At 60.0% G+C, this 16,637-nt stretch overlaps 2 protein-coding genes across 8 annotated transcripts; one reads left to right on the plus strand and one right to left on the minus strand.

Annotated features, from left to right (window-relative positions):
* Nucleotides 1-509: 509 nt before the first annotated feature.
* Nucleotides 510-9,598, minus strand: PMPCA (peptidase, mitochondrial processing subunit alpha). Of its 4 annotated transcripts, none has more exons than XM_047698816.1 (13): nt 9,457-9,598; nt 8,154-8,356; nt 7,674-7,753; nt 7,351-7,433; nt 6,381-6,475; nt 5,223-5,323; nt 4,521-4,784; nt 3,801-3,893; nt 3,602-3,720; nt 3,415-3,505; nt 3,205-3,267; nt 1,760-1,904; nt 510-772 (listed from the first exon to the last, which is right to left on the minus strand). In XM_047698816.1, the coding sequence occupies exons 1-13, from the start codon at nt 9,528-9,530 to the stop codon at nt 603-605; spliced, it is 1,581 nt and encodes a 526-aa protein (XP_047554772.1). In that variant the 5' UTR covers nt 9,531-9,598; the 3' UTR covers nt 510-602. The 4 variants fall into 4 exon arrangements, with proteins under 4 accessions (XP_047554772.1, XP_047554775.1, XP_047554774.1 ...); XM_047698818.1 differs by having other exon boundaries at nt 630-768; XM_047698817.1 differs by lacking the exon at nt 510-772 and adding an exon at nt 787-1,041.
* Nucleotides 9,599-9,650: 52 nt separating this feature from the next.
* ENTR1 (endosome associated trafficking regulator 1) lies at nt 9,651-15,763 on the plus strand. 4 transcript variants are annotated; one of them, XM_047698812.1, is made up of 10 exons: nt 9,651-9,853; nt 9,988-10,137; nt 10,767-10,835; nt 11,684-11,799; nt 12,076-12,489; nt 13,011-13,084; nt 13,404-13,515; nt 13,710-13,772; nt 14,094-14,233; nt 14,783-15,763. In XM_047698812.1, the coding sequence occupies exons 1-10, from the start codon at nt 9,784-9,786 to the stop codon at nt 14,874-14,876; spliced, it is 1,302 nt and encodes a 433-aa protein (XP_047554768.1). In that variant the 5' UTR covers nt 9,651-9,783; the 3' UTR covers nt 14,877-15,763. The 4 variants fall into 4 exon arrangements, with proteins under 4 accessions (XP_047554768.1, XP_047554770.1, XP_047554769.1 ...); XM_047698814.1 differs by lacking the exon at nt 10,767-10,835; XM_047698813.1 differs by lacking the exon at nt 9,988-10,137 and having other exon boundaries at nt 9,652-9,937.
* The last annotated feature ends 874 nt before the right edge of the window (nt 15,764-16,637 follow it).

A 16,637-nucleotide genomic window follows, 5' to 3' on the forward strand; every position in this document is an offset into this window, starting at 1 on the left:
CTGAGAACCCTGCCTCCCGTCCTGTGCACTCGGACGCATCTTAAAGGAAAGGACGAGAGGCTTCATGATACTGGGTCCGAGAGGCCTCCCCTCGGAGACAGCTCGCTTGCCCACGTCCAACCCTATTCTAGGGCCGCTGCTGAGACACCCCGTCCTCACAATGGTGAAGGGAACACTGTGCTGAGGAAAACGCTCCTTGAAGCCAACCAGGGGCTCCTGCCCTGCCCCGGGGCCTGTGGGGAGGCTGGGCGGGCTCATGGGCCCCGTGGCCTCTGTGGGGAGACAGTCAGGCACTGACCGACTCATGACAGCTCACCTCCGGGAGCGCAGGACGGAAGGAAGAGCGCTAACCCACTCCCCCGCACCAGCCGGCCTGGAACTTAACTGTGAGCCACCAGTTTCTAGCCACGCTGAGGGCAGACCTTTACTCTACTGAGTGGCCTAGTCAACAGGGAAGAACCAGAAGCTCAATGACATTAAACGTGTTCAAATTTAAGAGAAGAGTCGCGTGGTTTGCACCGTTTATCAATCTTTGCACTAAACTCACACCCGAAGAAACATGCTGCACCCACCGCCCAGTCGGGCCGCGTCTCGGACGGCCTCTAGCGGAAGAGCCGGTAGGTCCTGGGCAGGCGCCCATCTCTGCTGGACAGCGCCGCCTGGATGTGCTCGTAGGCGGGCAGGTCACTCAGGTCACCCAGGGCGGCCACCGCGGGCTTCCTGCGGAGCATCTGCGAGGCAGCTCTCCGGATGTCCTCTGGTTTCACGCTGCCTGGCACAGGGGACAAAAGGACCTCAGAAGCACGGCCGCCTCCTGCACGGACTCTGTCTCCGTGCGTGGCTGCAGCCACGGAACAGCCCCGGGGGTCCGAGGCCGGGCTGCAGACTCCAGACTCCAGAGGGTCCAGACTCTGCTGCGAGGAAACGACACGGTGAGTGAGACTGAGGTCAGGGAGGTTTCCTTGGTGAAGGGGGAAGTACCAATGGTTTTAAAGGATTTTCAAATGCGAGACGTGTCAGTTCCCAGAGCAGCCCACACCCCTGTGAAGGAACAGCTCCGTCTGTACAGCAGTCCCGGGGAGAGGCTGCAGGGAAGGAAAAGCACCGCCGCCCGGGGCTCCGTAGGGTGGGCAGCCACACGCCGCCTTCCGAGGCGGGACCTGGGGCCTCGGCCTGCGTGGGCGCAGAAAGCACAGCGTGGGAACACGTGAGGCAGTGCTGCTACAGAAGATAAGGCCTTAGGGAGAGCAGCGTGCCGAGCCCCGCGGCCTGAGGGGCTCCCCGAGGCGGGGTAAGGATGCACCTGTGGACGAGGCACGCGGGACCTGCCACGAGGTAACAAACGTCACCACAGAACCACCGTCCCAACCCTTGTGGGCTCACGGACCCTCTGAGGAGCTGATGCAGTGTGGACAGACTCGTCCCTCAAAGCGGAAGGAACACACAGAGGAAACTCAAGGACTTTTGTACGTCACTCCTGGGAAGTCATGGCAACCTCGGTGCAAGTCACAGAGGGAGACCCCCATGAGCTGCGTGTGGAGCATCTCTGTCCGTTACCTCACCGAGTGTGCCCGGAAGCCCTGCGTGGCAGGCACGGCCCCTCTGTGAGGCGCTGGAAGCCGGAGTCGCGGGACTCGGCTCTCAGGGACGGGAGGCAGGGCCAGCCCAGGGCGAGGGCTCGGGCGCGAGAGCCACAGATCAGTGGGGCCGTGCGGTCCCCCGGGAGGGAGCCCGATCGGGCCGGCGGGCCAGTACTCACGGATGAGCGCACACAGCTCGTGCGGCAGCTTCCTGGAGCGCGTGGCCAGCACCTGCCTCCCCACGTCCTCGAAGATCACGGGCCTGGACTCGAGGTTCATCATGAGCATGGACATCAGCTGCGTCTTGGCCCGCTCCAGCTCCGCCTGAGACGCAACCCCCCGCCCCACGGTTCAGCTCGAGGCGGCTCCCGCGCCGTTGCCCGCTCTCGGCCGCAGCACAAGCAAGATGGATCCTAGAGTCGGGGGCTCCCCACGCCCCCAGGCAGCTCCGAGGGGACCAGCTAGATCTACCGCGGTCTGGCCTTGAGCCGCGGAGCACGTGCGACGGACAACACCGTGACTCCTGCAAGTTCTGCTCCCAGCGCTCCACCAGACACCGAAAGGCACGGAAAGTCGCGCGTGGTGATAGGCGGGGCGGACGCGCGACGGGAGACAGAGCAGAGATCCCGTGTGGTCATCTCCACGAGGATTCCTGATTCCTGACGGGTTCTCCCTACTCTTCCTACTGCGGGCAAATACTTAACCCTTACCTCAGACTAGCTCCATTTCAACGGGAAGTGTTTCCTAGCAGACTGCCAACCAAGGCCCAACATAAGTTTTTAAATACGTGTTCTTAAAATGAGTCTTTTGAAATATGCTTTTATTAGAAATGACCTTTTTTCCTGACTAGAAATGGGACCACGTGATTACTGCAAAAATCACGGAATGAGCAGGAAAGATATGCAGGGGACGGCCGTCCGCCAAGCCCCGCAGGCACTCGGGCCGCGCTGGGGCTCTCCGCCCGGGGCCTTCTACGCACACGCACTGGTCCAGCAAGAAACAAGATCTCTGAATGCGTAAAGTGACAAAAACTAACTCCCAAAAAACAAGAAAACAAAGACATAGGTTAAAACACAAAACGGGAGCTCAGCGCGCCCGGTGGGCTCTGTCCGCAGAGCATGTGGCTTTCGGTATCGGGGCCGTGAGCTCCAGCCCCACGCTGCAGAGATTACTTCAAAAAAAAAATCTTTAAAGACAAAACCAAACCAAACCAAAAAAAGCAAAATAAAAAATACACTGGAAGTGAGGGGAGGGCCTGAGAACCACCTGAAGGTACCTGCTCATCCCGTGTGATGTGGCTTTAATTCACACGGTCCTGCAGGGTGGCCGGACACACGAGACCGCTCGGCCTCATTCCTTCTGGCAAAGCCGAAGGAGGCCCCAGGCCAGGCAGGTGTGAGCAGGCCCAGGGCAGGGGAGGCAGCAACTGTTCTCGGTGCTGACAGCAAGGAGCAGGCGGGGAGCTCGGCTGTGGGCCTGGGCCACCCCGGGGGCTGCACTATTCTCAGATGCCAGCAGGGCTGGGAGCACAGAGGACGGGCCCACTGCCAGCCACCCCCACACCATGTTCTCTAACCTGCTGACACTGCGGGGACGTCTGGAGGTGGCTCCGTGCTGTACTTACCACATCCACGGTTCCAGCCATTAAAATAAATTCCTTCGTGAGAATCTCCACCATTTCTCGAACCTTTAAGGAAGAGGACACAGATGAAGGGTGTGATCCGGACTAAGAGCCTCTCTTCCAATTCAGACGAAATGCCCGAGAGCCCGGCTCTGTGTCCTGATACAAGCCTCACAGGAGGCGGAGGCCACCGGCTTTGGGCCTGGCCCTCACCTGCCGGGGGTCGGCGCTGGCGTGCACGCACAGGAGGCCCGTGTCCTCGTAACTGTGGTGGTACGAGGTCGCATTGTACATCCAGTGGTGCCTGCAAAGGACAGGGACAAGACAGTGGCACAGTGCAAAAGTGCGCTCAGCGGGGCCTGATGGCACAGGGACGGCTGGCGAAAGCAAATCAAGCTACCTGTTGAGCACGTTGAGGTAGAGCCTGGTGAACATGCCTTTGCCAGGCCCGCCCGCGGAGAAGGAGCCGCCGCCTCCCATCATCATGTTGAGAACCGCGAAGGGGATGAAGTCCTCCTCCTGCGGGACACATGAGGGCAGAACTCGGCCAGGGGGCGACGCCAGACTCCCAGACGTGGTGGGACCCAGCTGAAACTTACCAAGAAGGAACAGCTCTCCAGTCCTATCATGATGTGCGTGAGCTCGGGGAACGGGGCGGGGCCCAGGCTGACGTTGGACATGTCTCTCTCCAGCTACAAGCAGAGTGAACAGTGTGCCCACACGGAAAACAAGCCACAAAAGCCCCTCAGGTCAGGTCAGCCTAAAGATGCTCCGTGGGACACCTGCGCGGTCCAGCTGTGTGTCCAACTTTTGATCTCAAGGTCGTGAGTTCAAGCCCCACACTGGGCTCCATGCTGGGCGTGGAGCCCACTTCAAAAAAACAAACAAAGCAAAAGACCCCACGAGGGCTCTACAGAAACCACGCGTGAGTGTCAATAAGTTCCTTCAGACACAGAAACGATCCTGTAGCTAGACTCATTTTTTTAAAGATCTTATTTATTTACTGTAGGGGAGAGGGGGAGAGAGAGAGCACAGAGGGAGAGGCAGACACCTACTCAGCAGGGGGCCCGATGTGGGGCTCAATCCTGGGACCACGACCCAAGCCAGAGGCTGACACTTAACCGACTGAGCCACCCCGGGGCCCCTAAACTCCTTAACAAGCTCTCAGCTTTGAGCAAGAACACGTCCTGCTCCAAACCCAGAACGTGTGTCGCGGCGAAGCCACGAATGTGTGGCTAATTCTAACACCGGCGCAATGAAGCGGAGAACGTGCCAAAACCAGAAACTAGACAATGCATACACACCCCACCTCGAGTTACCTTGACCATGCCCCCAGTGTACTGTGCTACGGATCTGTCCACGTCTACAGCCTTCGCACACCCCCAGGCTGGCCGGGCTCCCAGGAGGTGCTTTCTGGCACATTCCACCAGGTGCTCATGCTCCACACCCACCCCTGCCAGCACCATGCGGTCGGGGGTGTAGTAGTTTCTCAGGTAGGAATGAAGCACTTCTCGATCAATCTTTCCTATGTTTTCTGTGGGGCAGAAACGGTGGAGGCCAACTGTGTTTTCCTGATAAGCAGCCTAACAAAAGAAGGGAGAAACATGGTGACAGACCAGGGCCCGGTCTCCCCCTCAGCGGGGCCTGCTGTGACACCAGCTGTGACCGGAAAGGCCAAGGGGAGCTTAGCTTTGCTAGCTTGGCAGGAACAGTTTCGTGTGTTTATAAAAGCAGTAAAATCTCTCTCCAGAACGAGGCCTCAAAAAAAGGAAAAAAACTTAAAACAAAAACCCAAAAAGCACGTCAACTAAAATGCTCATTCCAGAAATGGATGAAGATCCTGTCCCGGGTAAGGACATGAAGAACACGCATGAGCTGCTGGTGTGGGAATGACAGAGCTTCTGTCCATGCCTGCAGACGGCAGATGTGCCCTCCCGACCATGCTGGTGCAGAGCCGGGGGGGGGCGGGGGGGCGGGGAGGGCACTGACGCAGAGGCGGGTGCTTATGGGTTCTCTAGTACCTCGTGAATCATCTCCGTGAGAAGCGGTTCGGGGTCAGGCCGCATGTTAAGGTCCTCCAGCTCAAACTGGACAGCCATTCGTGTCATCTCTATTTCTTCATCTGCAGGGAACCCAGACAAGGCTCAGACCGCACGAGCCAGGAGAGAAATGGAGCTGGGCCACGCCACCAGGCTGGGCCAAGGGTCATCGGCAGGCAGGCACCAGTATCTCCTTGGCCTTCGTCTGGGTGGACCTGAGGGTGCTTGCGTGAGTGAGGGGGTCAGCAGCACGGGGCAGAGCCCAGAGACATTGGGCCTCTTCTCCGGCTCAGCCAGAGGCAGCCACGTGGACCAGCCACAAACCTCGGCTTCTCAGGAGAGGCACTCAGGCCCCTGACCCATCTGCCCAAAGCACAGGGTGCGAAGGTGTCTACAAAAGAGGCACCACCCAGCATCACGGCGGCCACTTCATTAGCTCGTTGGAGCAAGTACTAGAAGAACTACAAGGCCAGGCTGATGCGGCCCACTCCGGCCCACCGCGGGCACAGAATTCAAGCTCCTGCCACCACCAAGCCAAGGAAGGGGATGGACACAGGGACGTGGAAGCTTCCGGTACCACACCAGCCCAGAGTTTACAGACATTTCTGAGGGGTGCCCGGGTGGCTCAGTTGCTAAGCATCTGCCTTCGGCTCAGGTCACGATCCTAGGGTCCTAGAATGGAGCCCCACATCAGACTCCCTGCTCGGCAGGAAGCCGGCTTCTCCTCTCCCACTCCCCATGCTTGTGTTCCCGCTCTCACTGTCTCTGTCACAAATAAGTAAAATCTTCCCAGGGGCACCTGGCTGGCTCCATTGGAGCAGCGTGCAACTCCTGATCGTGGGTTGTGAGCTCCAGCACCACGTTGGGTGTAAAGATGACTTAAATGAATAAATAAAAACTTAGGAAAAAAAAAAAAGGAAAGACCTAATTTAACTGAAAATGTCAAAAGGCACAGAATTACATCGAAGTACTAAGCAAAAAAGACTTTCCCGACCCTCAGCGTTATTTCCAAGGAAATCGTGCCAAGTCACCGGCAGCTGTGTGTGAAGGCTGCCTACAGTACTCCTCCCCCGGGGCCAGCGCCTCCACGTGCCTCCCCAGGGCCCAGCCTCCAGCCCCCTCAGGCTGCCCAGGGCCCACCTGTGAGTCTGGGGTGCAGGACCACGTCAGCCAGCAAGCCAACCACCGTGTCCAGGCCTTTAGAATCAGCAGACACAGCATACATGGTGGTGTCCCTAGAAAGCAGCAATGACACCAGGCACTGAGGTCAGCACAGGTACAGACCAACAGGGGCTGTTCCCTGCCCCCAGCATGGAGGACCAACATACACTCACTATGTCCCATCTTACAGTGTGACGTCCAGCATGCATTGGAGTGACAGCAGCTGTCTAGCCAAGATGGACAGGAACCATCTTGAGACATTTCCACGAGCACAGGACCCCTGCCACGGGGAGCCCTTTTATCACGTGCTTCCTGAGCATCTGCTGCCCCGACCCACTGGTCAACGTGCAGTGCGCACGGCCTTACCCGGCTGAGGAACAGAGCCACACGTGGCAGACAAACACCACCTCCCCACCCACTGCACCCCTACGTCTGTGTGCTGGCCGCATACTGGATCTCCCCGTTCCCAAAAAGCCCGCTGCCTCTTCCTGGCTGAGCCTCTCCCCATGTTGTCCTGGGCCGCCTCCTCCCCTCAGCCGCTTTGGCAAACTCCTTCCACTCCAGTCCAATGACGAGTTTACTATCAGTCCGACTCCACACCAGGTTGGCTGCCTTCCCCGTGCTTCCGCCAGTCTCGGTTGCTGGCTCTCGTGTCCGTTACCTGTGGTGCAGCGCTCTGCCAGATACGTGAGCGTATGGGAGACGGCACCTGCTGTGTCCCTAGTGCCCAGCTGGCAGTCTCTGGGCACTACCTGGCTCTGCAGCGTGTTCTCTGCTCTAAACGATGCTGCCTACATGCTTCCCCTCACAAGTTCTCCACCCAGCCCGGCCCAGGCCAGGCTCACTTCTCACCACTAACCCCCACAGCCTCTCCGGGGCGGGTTTCAGTGGGACTCTGACCAAAGATAAGAACCACAGTTCCATGTGGGTCCAAAGTAACCTGGCATACCTTGACGTCTGGCAGTCACAAATACCCCCGTGCTTTTCCAACGTCAGCAGAATTTCATCTTTACTGTCAAATCCATCTGTCGACTAGTAAAAATAAGCAAACCTAAGTACGCAATCCAAACCAACCTCTAAAATACGTTCTTTGAGAAAAAAAGTTTGTTTACTTTAAAAACATGTGAAACCAAATCATCTTTTAACCTAAAAGCCTTTTAGTAGAACTACCTTAGCAGCTTAGCCGCTTATTAAAATAACCATTTTAAAGAACATAGAAGTTGATAAATCCTTCCCAAATATAGTCTCAAAGATTACAAATAGGACACTGACCGAAAATGCCAATTTTTCCAAAAAGTGAGCAATTCCGCTAAGATATTTTGCTTCGTATCTTGATCCTGAATTAATAAGAACTGGCGATAAAAAGAAAACGGACAGGTTAAACCAAACACTGAAGAGACTGGACTCAAGAGAAACCCTGAAAACGGACGGTGATGACACAGGCCGACCTAATTACATGAGGATGCCGGTGTGTCCACCACCTGGGCTAGGTCCCAGTGGCCGCACACCAGCCGACACTGACGGAGTTGTGTGCTTCATGTGTGCGGCGGGAAAGTGTGAGGTTTCTCGGAAGGTAGAAAGGGGAAAAGCCCACCACCAGTGCAGCAGTTCATGGTTTGCAGCCGCGGCTTTCAGGGCCTCTGCCGTCCTCTCCGCCCCCGCAAAGCACAACTCGGGACAGTGCGTTAAGCTCAACAAGTGTGGGCCGTGGAGACCAACGGGATGACGCGCGACACCAGCAACAGTACTTACCTCCTACTGTGCAAAATTGTCCGAATTTGTTTTGGGAGGCCACACGAAGCCCATTCTCCAGCGTGGTGACTTTGGTTTCAAACTTTTCCTGCCCATCGACTGTAGCAAACACAGGCTCAGGCACGCCAGGTAAGGGGGACGAGAGCGGGACGCGGGGGTAGGTGCTGCTGCTGCTGAACCCTCTGCGTGCAGGGGCTCCGGACCTAAACAGAAAAGTTGCGCCGTTATGCAGACCTGAGACCCCCGAGCCTGGGGTGGCCATCTGGGCGCAGGCGGTCTCGTTCTGTCCACACTAACACTCGCTGTGCCCCTTTCTGCGGTTGTTTCCACACCCCCCCACCCCGAGGCCACACAGAGGAGTGATGAGGACCACCGCGGCTAGCTGCGAATCCTGGCTCAGCCCGGGCCTTGCAGCAAGTTGGTCACTTCTTTGGGCCTCAACTACCGTCTCTTGTGCAGCAGCGACCGCACCGCACTCTGTCCGGAGCTGTGCGGGCAAACAAATCTCCCTCTCAGCCCCACGGGTGCAAACAGAAGCCAGACCCCTGAGCCGGCCCAGAAGCCCTGCACGGTGCGAACTCCAGCTCTCTCCCCAGGTCATGCCTTCGATCGCTTCCCTCCACCCCCGCGAGGCCCCGCCCGGAACACACGCGGTTCCCCAGCTCCGTCGCTCCCGACCTTCCCGTTCGGGCCCGGCCGGCGCTCGCCTGCCCTTCTCTCACCCCTCGTCTGCCGGCGTGGGAGCGCCGCCGCTGCGCGGGCCTCCCGAAGTCACACTCCCCGGCTGCCCCGGGCCCTACACCGCCCGCCTCCCGCTGGAGCGTTCACGCGACCGCCCCGCCCGCGCTCCCGCAGCGCCGGCCCGCACGGAAGGCCGTCCTCCAACGGTGTCCGGGTGGACGCGCCCGCGGCCAGGAAGGCGGGAGAGCGAGTGGCGGGCAGAGAAAGTGTGACGGCCCGAGGCCAGAAGGCCCCGCGCGCTCGGCCTCACAAGGGGGCCGGCGGCAGGGCCGGGCCGGGCGGAGATGACACGTGGCCCCGGGCGGGTCCCATCGGCCCGGGAGGACAAGGCGGGAGAGGGCCCGGCGGCCCGGGAGAGGCCGGGCGAATGGGGCTCGGGGCCCGGACCCGGGGACCCCGCCACGGAAGCGCCCTCCGCGCCTCGGACACAGGGCCGGGGTCCCGAAGCCCGAGCCCGAACCAGCGGCGCCGCGTCTGCGCGTGGGGAAGCCAGAGGCTGAGCGTCCGGACTGACGCCCGCCGCCCCGACCCCCGGCCGGCCCCCGGCGCGACTCCGGCTCACCTCAGCCGCGAGCGGCGCCACGAGCCCGAGCCGCGAAGCAGCAGCCGCGCCGTCGCCAAGACCATAGCCGCCATCTTGGGTCTCCGCCCCCTGCTTCTGTCGTCACTTCCGGACCCGCCCCCGACGCCCCGCCCCTACGGCGCCGGCCCGCGGCGCTCGTGCGCGCGCTTCCGGTGCCGGGAGCGGAAGCCGCGGCTAGAGGCTGCGAGTGGCGGCCGGGCGGCGGGCGACGGGGGCGGGCGACTCGGGCCGCGGCCGGGGCGGAGCCGGGGCCATGGGGCCGCCGCTGCTGGGCTAGGGAAGGCCGGCGCCGCCGGGCCCGCGGCGATGGCGGGCTACGCGCGCCGCCCGGGCGTCCCCCCGCTGTCGCGAGCCCGGAGCCTCGTCATTCCGGACGGTGAGCGGCCGGGCCGGGCGGCGGGGCCGATCCCGCCGGGCCCCCGGGCCGCCCCCGGCCCCGCCCCGCCGGACCGGGCTGCAGGTGAGGCGGGCCGCGGGGCGCGCGGCCAATCGCTGTCGTTGTTGTTGCAGCCCCCGCGTTCTCTGAGCGCCGGTCCTGTCTGCCCCAGCTAGACTGTGAGCGCCCCCGTGGCGGGGGCCTGGACTCCCACTTCCTCGGCATTCGGCCGACGTTTATGTGCTATGTGCCCAGCCCGGTGCTAGCTTCCGTGGGAGACACAGGTGAGACGCCAGCCTCAGGGAGCCCCCCGCCCGCTGGCCCGTAGGGACTCGCTGGAGGCCAGCTGGCTCCCGACCCAGCGATGGGCGCCCAGTGCCGCTGAGTGCAGGCCCCTGGGGGTGCGGGTGCAGAGCGGCCCCTCCCTGCACAGACCCTTCCCGTGTAGGATGGTAAGTGCCGAGAGAGAGGTACGCCTCGGGGAGCACTGTCAACCACCGCCTTTTTCCAGGAGAGGTGGAGGACATGGGACAGTGTCCGGCTTTAGTCCGGGGTTACTCTGCCTGGAGCAGCCCTGCGGCAGGGCGCCCAGGGTGAGGGGCGAGCCTTTAGGTGGGGTCTCATCGGGTCGTCATAGGAGAGTGGCAGTCTGTGAAGGTGTATTCAGAAGGCATGGCAAGGCAGAGGAGGACACACGCAGCCACACTGGTCATCCGAGCTTACTGGGAGCTTTTTCTGAATCACACATGCCGGGGCCCACGGAAGCCACAGCGTCTCCACCAGCAGGAGCCGGGGGCTTGTGTTTGAGCAGTTCCCCGGCCTGTGGCAGTCACTGCGACGGAGACCCTGTGTTGAAAAGCAGTTGTCACAGAGGCCTCTGTGATCACGTTAAGGCGATGACATCTCTTTGCAGATTTTGGCTACGGAAAGGGGAAATGTACTAAGCAAGGTGTGCCAGGAGCCCAAGAGACACATTTTGGAGGTAGGGTGGTTGGGCCGTCCTCTCGTTTTCCCTCTGCCCAGCGCAAAGTGCCAAACAGGTGCCTCACGGCAGATTGTCGGTCTGACAGCGCGTAATTAGTGTGCCAAGTGGTGGAGGAGTCCTGCAGACTCAGTCTTAACCCCAGTGTAGAAAAGGCGTGGCTACGAGGACAGATGAGCCTGATGTGCAGGGCGAGAGAGAAGTGGGAAGGCACACCACAGGGGTCTGAAGAGGCCGCATGGGCTAGAAAAACGGGAGTCAGCTTTACACAAGGTTGGCTCCTGGGCTCAGATGGTCATTGCTGGTTAGGGATGGGAAGAGCGGGAAGCAGGGAAAGAGAGAAAGGAAGGAAGAATGGGTGAGCAGGGAAAGGGATAGAGGTGGAGCAGGGTTCCTCAAGCTGGCTGCGCTGTTGGAGCTCCTGGACAGCCCCCAGCATGGTTATACCCCAGGGCAACTACCTGAGTCCGTGGGAGTGGTCTCCATGGGCAGCAAGGAGCAGGAGCGGGGGGGGGGGGGGGGGGGGGGGTGTTGGAAGTGGGAAGGAGAATTCTTAACTAAAACTCTACCCCCGATACGGGGCTCAAACTCATACCCCAACGTGAAGAGTCACCGGTCCTACTGCCTGAGCCAGCCAGGCACCCCGGGAAGGAAGTTCGGAATGCGGAAGGACAGCTGTTTTATTGGCTAGGTTTTTCATGTCCTGGCGTCGCTGAATTCTGGTGGGATGAGGAGGGTGGCGGTCCCGATTTTAGATGTGGTTGTGTTCTAAAAAAATTAATGGGGAAGTTTCTCTTTGATTACTTTTGGGAGACTTTTTGCAATTGTGTCGTATCATACTGTTTCAGACGATAAACTTGAAGACCTTGCAGAGGCCAATCCGTTCTCCTTTAAAGAGTTTCTAAAAACCAAGAACCTCAGCTTGTCAGGAGAGGATCCAGGCAACAACAGAATTTATTCAAAGGTAGATCCAAGGCGTCGTCTGCGGTGACTGTACACAGAGAAACATCCAGAGGACATCTCTCTTCCGACGTGGGAGACGCTGCAGGAGCTGGGGGGGCACAGGGAGCCGGCGGCTAACGCCGACGGGAAACTCGGGTGGAGAAGCTTCCGGGACCCTTCCCGGCTCTTCTCTTTCCTGGTAGACAGGACAGGGCTGTTCCTTCCACTGCCAGCCCCTCGGAAGCCAGGCTTCCAGCAGCTTCTGGGTCTGAGCTGTGCCTCCGGCTGTTTTCTTTAGGAAGCCACGAGACACACACTGGGACTTGGCCGCAACTCCCCGACCTCCCAGACCGTGGGGTATGGCCTGGAATATCAGCAGCCATTTTTTGAAGACCCCACGGGGGCTGGCGATCTTCTGGACGAGGACGAAGACGAGGATGAGGACGACGGGTGGAACGGAGCCTACTTGCCGTCCACTGTGGAGCAGACCCGCCCCTCGGGGGTCGCCGCCAGCACATCGCCCTGCAGCACATACATCTCCTTTTTCTCCACCCCATCGGAGCTGGTGGGGCCTGAGACCCTGCCCCCGTGGACGCTGAGCGACTCTGAGTCTCGTGCCTCTCCGCCAGGGAGCCCCAGCACGGACTTCGCGGCCCATGGAGAGTCCCTGGGAGACAGGCATCTCCGGACACTGCAGATTAGCTACGAAGCAGTAAGTGAGGGACTCCGAGTGGCGCCGTGTGTCCGAGTGGCGAATTCGCAGATGACCTGGAGCCTCCCGGTAGCCTCGGTGGCCTGGGGTCTTGGCACCAAGGACCAGATGGTCTGCGGTGCGCCCTGTGCGACACCCCGCATTGACAGATTCCCCGCGCGCCGTGCCACCGGCAGAGCTGTGTGCGGGGCACTGAGCTGCGGCCCGGCTGGGGCAGGAGCCTCAGAGACCCTCCCAGGTCCCCCCCTCAGGAAAGGGTCCGCTTCAGGCATCCGCTCAAGGATGTCTTGCTGTGTTCTAAGTAGAAGAAACATTTATAGGAGAGATTATCACTTAGAAGAAGGTCAGGAGTAAAATGCGCGTCCGTGACCCTAGGCCTTTAAAGGGAGAGCTCTCCACTCCTGGTTCTCCTTTTCTCCAGAATATTAGCTTATCAAGAAGTTGCACAGTCACTTTGCAGAAATGCAGCCTCCGTTTGAGTGAGACACAGAGTTTTTAATAGGGGTTTTCTTCCTCTGCAGTTGAAAGATGAAAACTCGAAGCTGAGAAGAAAGCTGACAGAGGTCCAGAGCTTCTCTGAGACTCAAACAGAAATGTACGTGCGCCCTGAGTCAGCACTGCCTCCAGAATGCCGGCGAGCACGCCCGTCCGTCTGCTGTCGGGGACGGGGCGCCGGGGCGGGACCACGCTCGGCTTTCCCTGTCCGCGGGTCACCCATGTCACACACGCTCCTCGTGTTCTGAGTGAAAGCTCGGACCAGACGCCGCGCCCCCACCAGCTGCGCTTACTGAGAGCGGCAGAGCCGTGGGTCGCTGGCCTCATGGTGGTCAGCCGCCCGCCCCACCCAGCCGCCTCTCAGACGCATTCGGACAGTGAGCTCCATGGGTGATCGACAGCCTGGTCTTTGTCCCCAGGGTGAGGACACTGGAGCGAAAGCTAGAAGCGAAAATGATCAAGGAGGAAAGTGACTACCACGACCTGGAGTCTGTGGTCCAGCAGGTGGAGCGGAACCTGGAGCTGATGACGGTACAGGGGCCGGGAGGGCGCGCAGGGATGTGTCCCCTCCTCCACCGCCAGCCCGCAGAGGTGCAGCGCCGGGAGGGACCCCTCACGGTGTGAGCCGGAGGCCCTTGGGTGGGGGCAGAGGGCCACCTTCACTCTGTTTCTGCATCTTGCCATGTTACATGGTGCTGGTGCTTGTTTCTTTTTTGTCGGGACAGAAACGGGCTATGAAGGCAGAAAATCACGTCATGAAGCTGAAACAGGAGATCAGTTTGCTCCAGGTGCGTGGCCAGCATGGGCACAGGGTCTGGGAGCCTCCCCAGCAGCGCTGGCTCTCCCCTTGCCCGGTCCTCCCGACCCTGTTTGCTCTGCTCAGCGGCAGGGTGCTGGGCACAGGCTGCATTGTCCAGGACGGCATGGGGCCCCACATGAGCTTCCCGATTCTGTGGAGGAGTGCTGAGGGTGGGCCCAAGGACGGGGGAAGCCCGGGTCTCCGGGGAGCCCCCTCAGGAGACGCCTGCCTCGGGGCCCAGCCCGTGTCCCCTCACTGCCTGTGCCGAGGCTGTGGCCGCCAAACTGCTTCACTGCTTTCACCGCCGCAGGCACAGGTGTCCAACTTCAAGCGTGAGAATGAAGCCTTGCGCTCCGGCCAGGGCGCCAGCCTGGCGGTGGTCAAGCAGAACACCGACGTGGCCTTGCAGAACCTCCGTGTCGTCATGAACAATGCCCACTCCTCAATAAAGTGAGTGCGGGGTCGCTGAGGGCGTTGGGCACAGGCAGGGTTGAGGCTGAGACGGCCAGCGGGCCTGGAAGGAGCAGGGTCCTCAGCTCGGTGTTTGAAAGCACGACCACAGTAGGCATAGCGGACAGGGCTCTGGGAGCAGACGTGCACTTGTTGGCGCTGTTAACCTTGAGCTTGCACTGCGTGTGCCCGGCTAGCAGGCACTCGGACCATCTGCGAGGTAAGCGGTTTTTACCGGAGCGCTGACCTCACACAGGTGGGAGTCCCAGCTCCATCACCTGCCGGACACTTCTGTTCTGCACGGAGAGGAATAACAGTGTTTCCCTCTCGTGGTAAGAAGCAGATGAGTTCGTCGGAGACGCCCTGGAGATGGCCGCTGCGGTCGCTCCCCTTGGGTGCCCCATCTGCCTGCCCCGGGGCCGGGCCCTCTGGGGAGGAGCGGCGGCCGCCGGAGTCTGCTTCCCCGCAGGGGGCTTCTTTCTGGCCTCTGTCGGGTTGTCATCGGAGAGTCGTGGTAGCGGGCCCATAACAGCCACATTTGCATTTCAGGCAGCTGGTTTCGGGAGCTGAAACGTTGAATCTTGTTGCTGAAATCCTTAAATCTATAGACAGAATTTCTGAAATTAAAGATGAGGAGTCTTGAGAACCCTGACGTGCTTCTAGGCCGTAGCCTCGCTCATAGCCGGACGTCTCTGCTCACCAGATTTGGAAATGCCGTTGTGTCTTCAAATACGTCGTGCTCACCCGTAGTAAAGCTGTTTATCATGACCTGCTAATTTCGTGACCTGCGAAGTGTGAGCAGCCTCTGCAGGGAGAAGCAGCCCCTGTGTGAGCGCCGCACCGGCTTCTCCGCAGCCCTTCTGGAGCTTGAGCTCCCGCTACTTCCCAGACTAATGCTCTATCGGAAGACGTTTCTATAAAAGCCAGTGATTTTTTGAAGTTACTAAACCTGAAAAACCACAGTTCTACAATGAGTGTCTTCCGTTGTCATTCTGGAATGTTAATTATAAGATAAGTCAATTGCTCATTCTTAATTTCGACAGGAGAGAAAGCAGGGGAACTGCGGTCAGTAGCTGCTTCCGAAGACCTAGGGCCCTGCAACCTCCCTTGGGGCACCTGCCGGCTCGGAGTCCACTCTTGTGGGCCTGTGGGCGTGCCTGCCGTGGGAGACCTGAGCGCGGATGCCCCATGCGGGGGCCCTGGGTCACCCAGGCGGGCCACTGTATGCGGCCATCTAAGTGCACCTCTGTGCCATGGGGCGGGTTTGAAAAAGTGCTTTGGCTGGAGGGTTTTGATACGTGTTTCAAGGAGGTTTATATCATGACATTTAGGCTTCAGGAGTTCAGAGTGCAGAGCCTCCCTGTGTTGGCACAAGGCCTTTCCAACTGCTTTGCCACAGATGGCAGGCAGAACATGCACTACGTGCCTTCTTGCCTATTTTTCTGTAGATGTTATTTTTCTAAATAAATTTCCCTTTTCCCTCCTGTTCAAATTGACATCTTTTCTATTTAATAAATTGTGAAACTCCTATGAACTGTTCCTTTTTTTGTGACCTAACCTGGTCTTTATGCTTGAGAAGCATGGTATTGTCCTCTGACTTCAGGGCATGCATCTTGTCGTAGGGGGTGATTTGTGCTGATAAATTAAGCATTAATCCGTGGCCTGTGGGGTCACGGGTAGACTGACACCATGCTGCCCGGGCCTGACCACGGTGGCCCGCACACCAGATGCCAGAGCTGCGTATTTTGGAGTGGGCACCGTTGGAACCTCGTGGCAGAGCATCCTTCAGTCACGCCGAACTTTTTTAAACATCACAGCCCAGGCTCCAGCCTGCCGCGGAGAAGTGGGCTCTCGGCTCTGGCGTCAGGGGCAAAGTGCTAGGGAGAGGTTCTCTTCTGGGTGTGCAAGGGGTTGGGGCGCTATGAAAAGGCGGCCCTGACCTCTGCCCCCTGCAAGGGCAGGCAGAGGGGCCGCGGGAAGCGCGGAGCTTCCTCACGCAGTGCTCCCAGCCGGAGGCTTACCCACTTGTGCGCACGGCCAGCGCCGCCTCAGAACTTCCAGCGTCACACGGCGGCCCGTTCGTCCAGTCTGGCTCTCCGGGGCGTCCCTGACCCTGACCCTGCTCTGTCCACCAGGGGAAGGCGCACTCCCGGTTTCCAGCGGACCTGGCTGAGCCCCGGAGACGCCCCTCAGACGGGGGTGGAGGGGGGTGGCGCCCCTGCCCTGCCCCCGCTCCCGCCCAGCACACGCCCCCAGGAGGAGCCACTGCAGGCGGGCCGCCCGGGGCTCGGGCCGCCCCCCGACGGCCTAGAGGTACGCGCGGGGCCCCGGGATTGGGGGTGGGTGCTGAGGCGGGCTCCGGCTCTGGCCGCCGCGGTGCGGAGCACTTGTCCGCCTTGCTCGC

The sequence above is a fragment of the Lutra lutra genome, chromosome 13 (assembly GCF_902655055.1).
Source record: "Lutra lutra chromosome 13, mLutLut1.2, whole genome shotgun sequence".
Classification (NCBI taxonomy): Eukaryota; Metazoa; Chordata; class Mammalia; order Carnivora; family Mustelidae; genus Lutra; species Lutra lutra.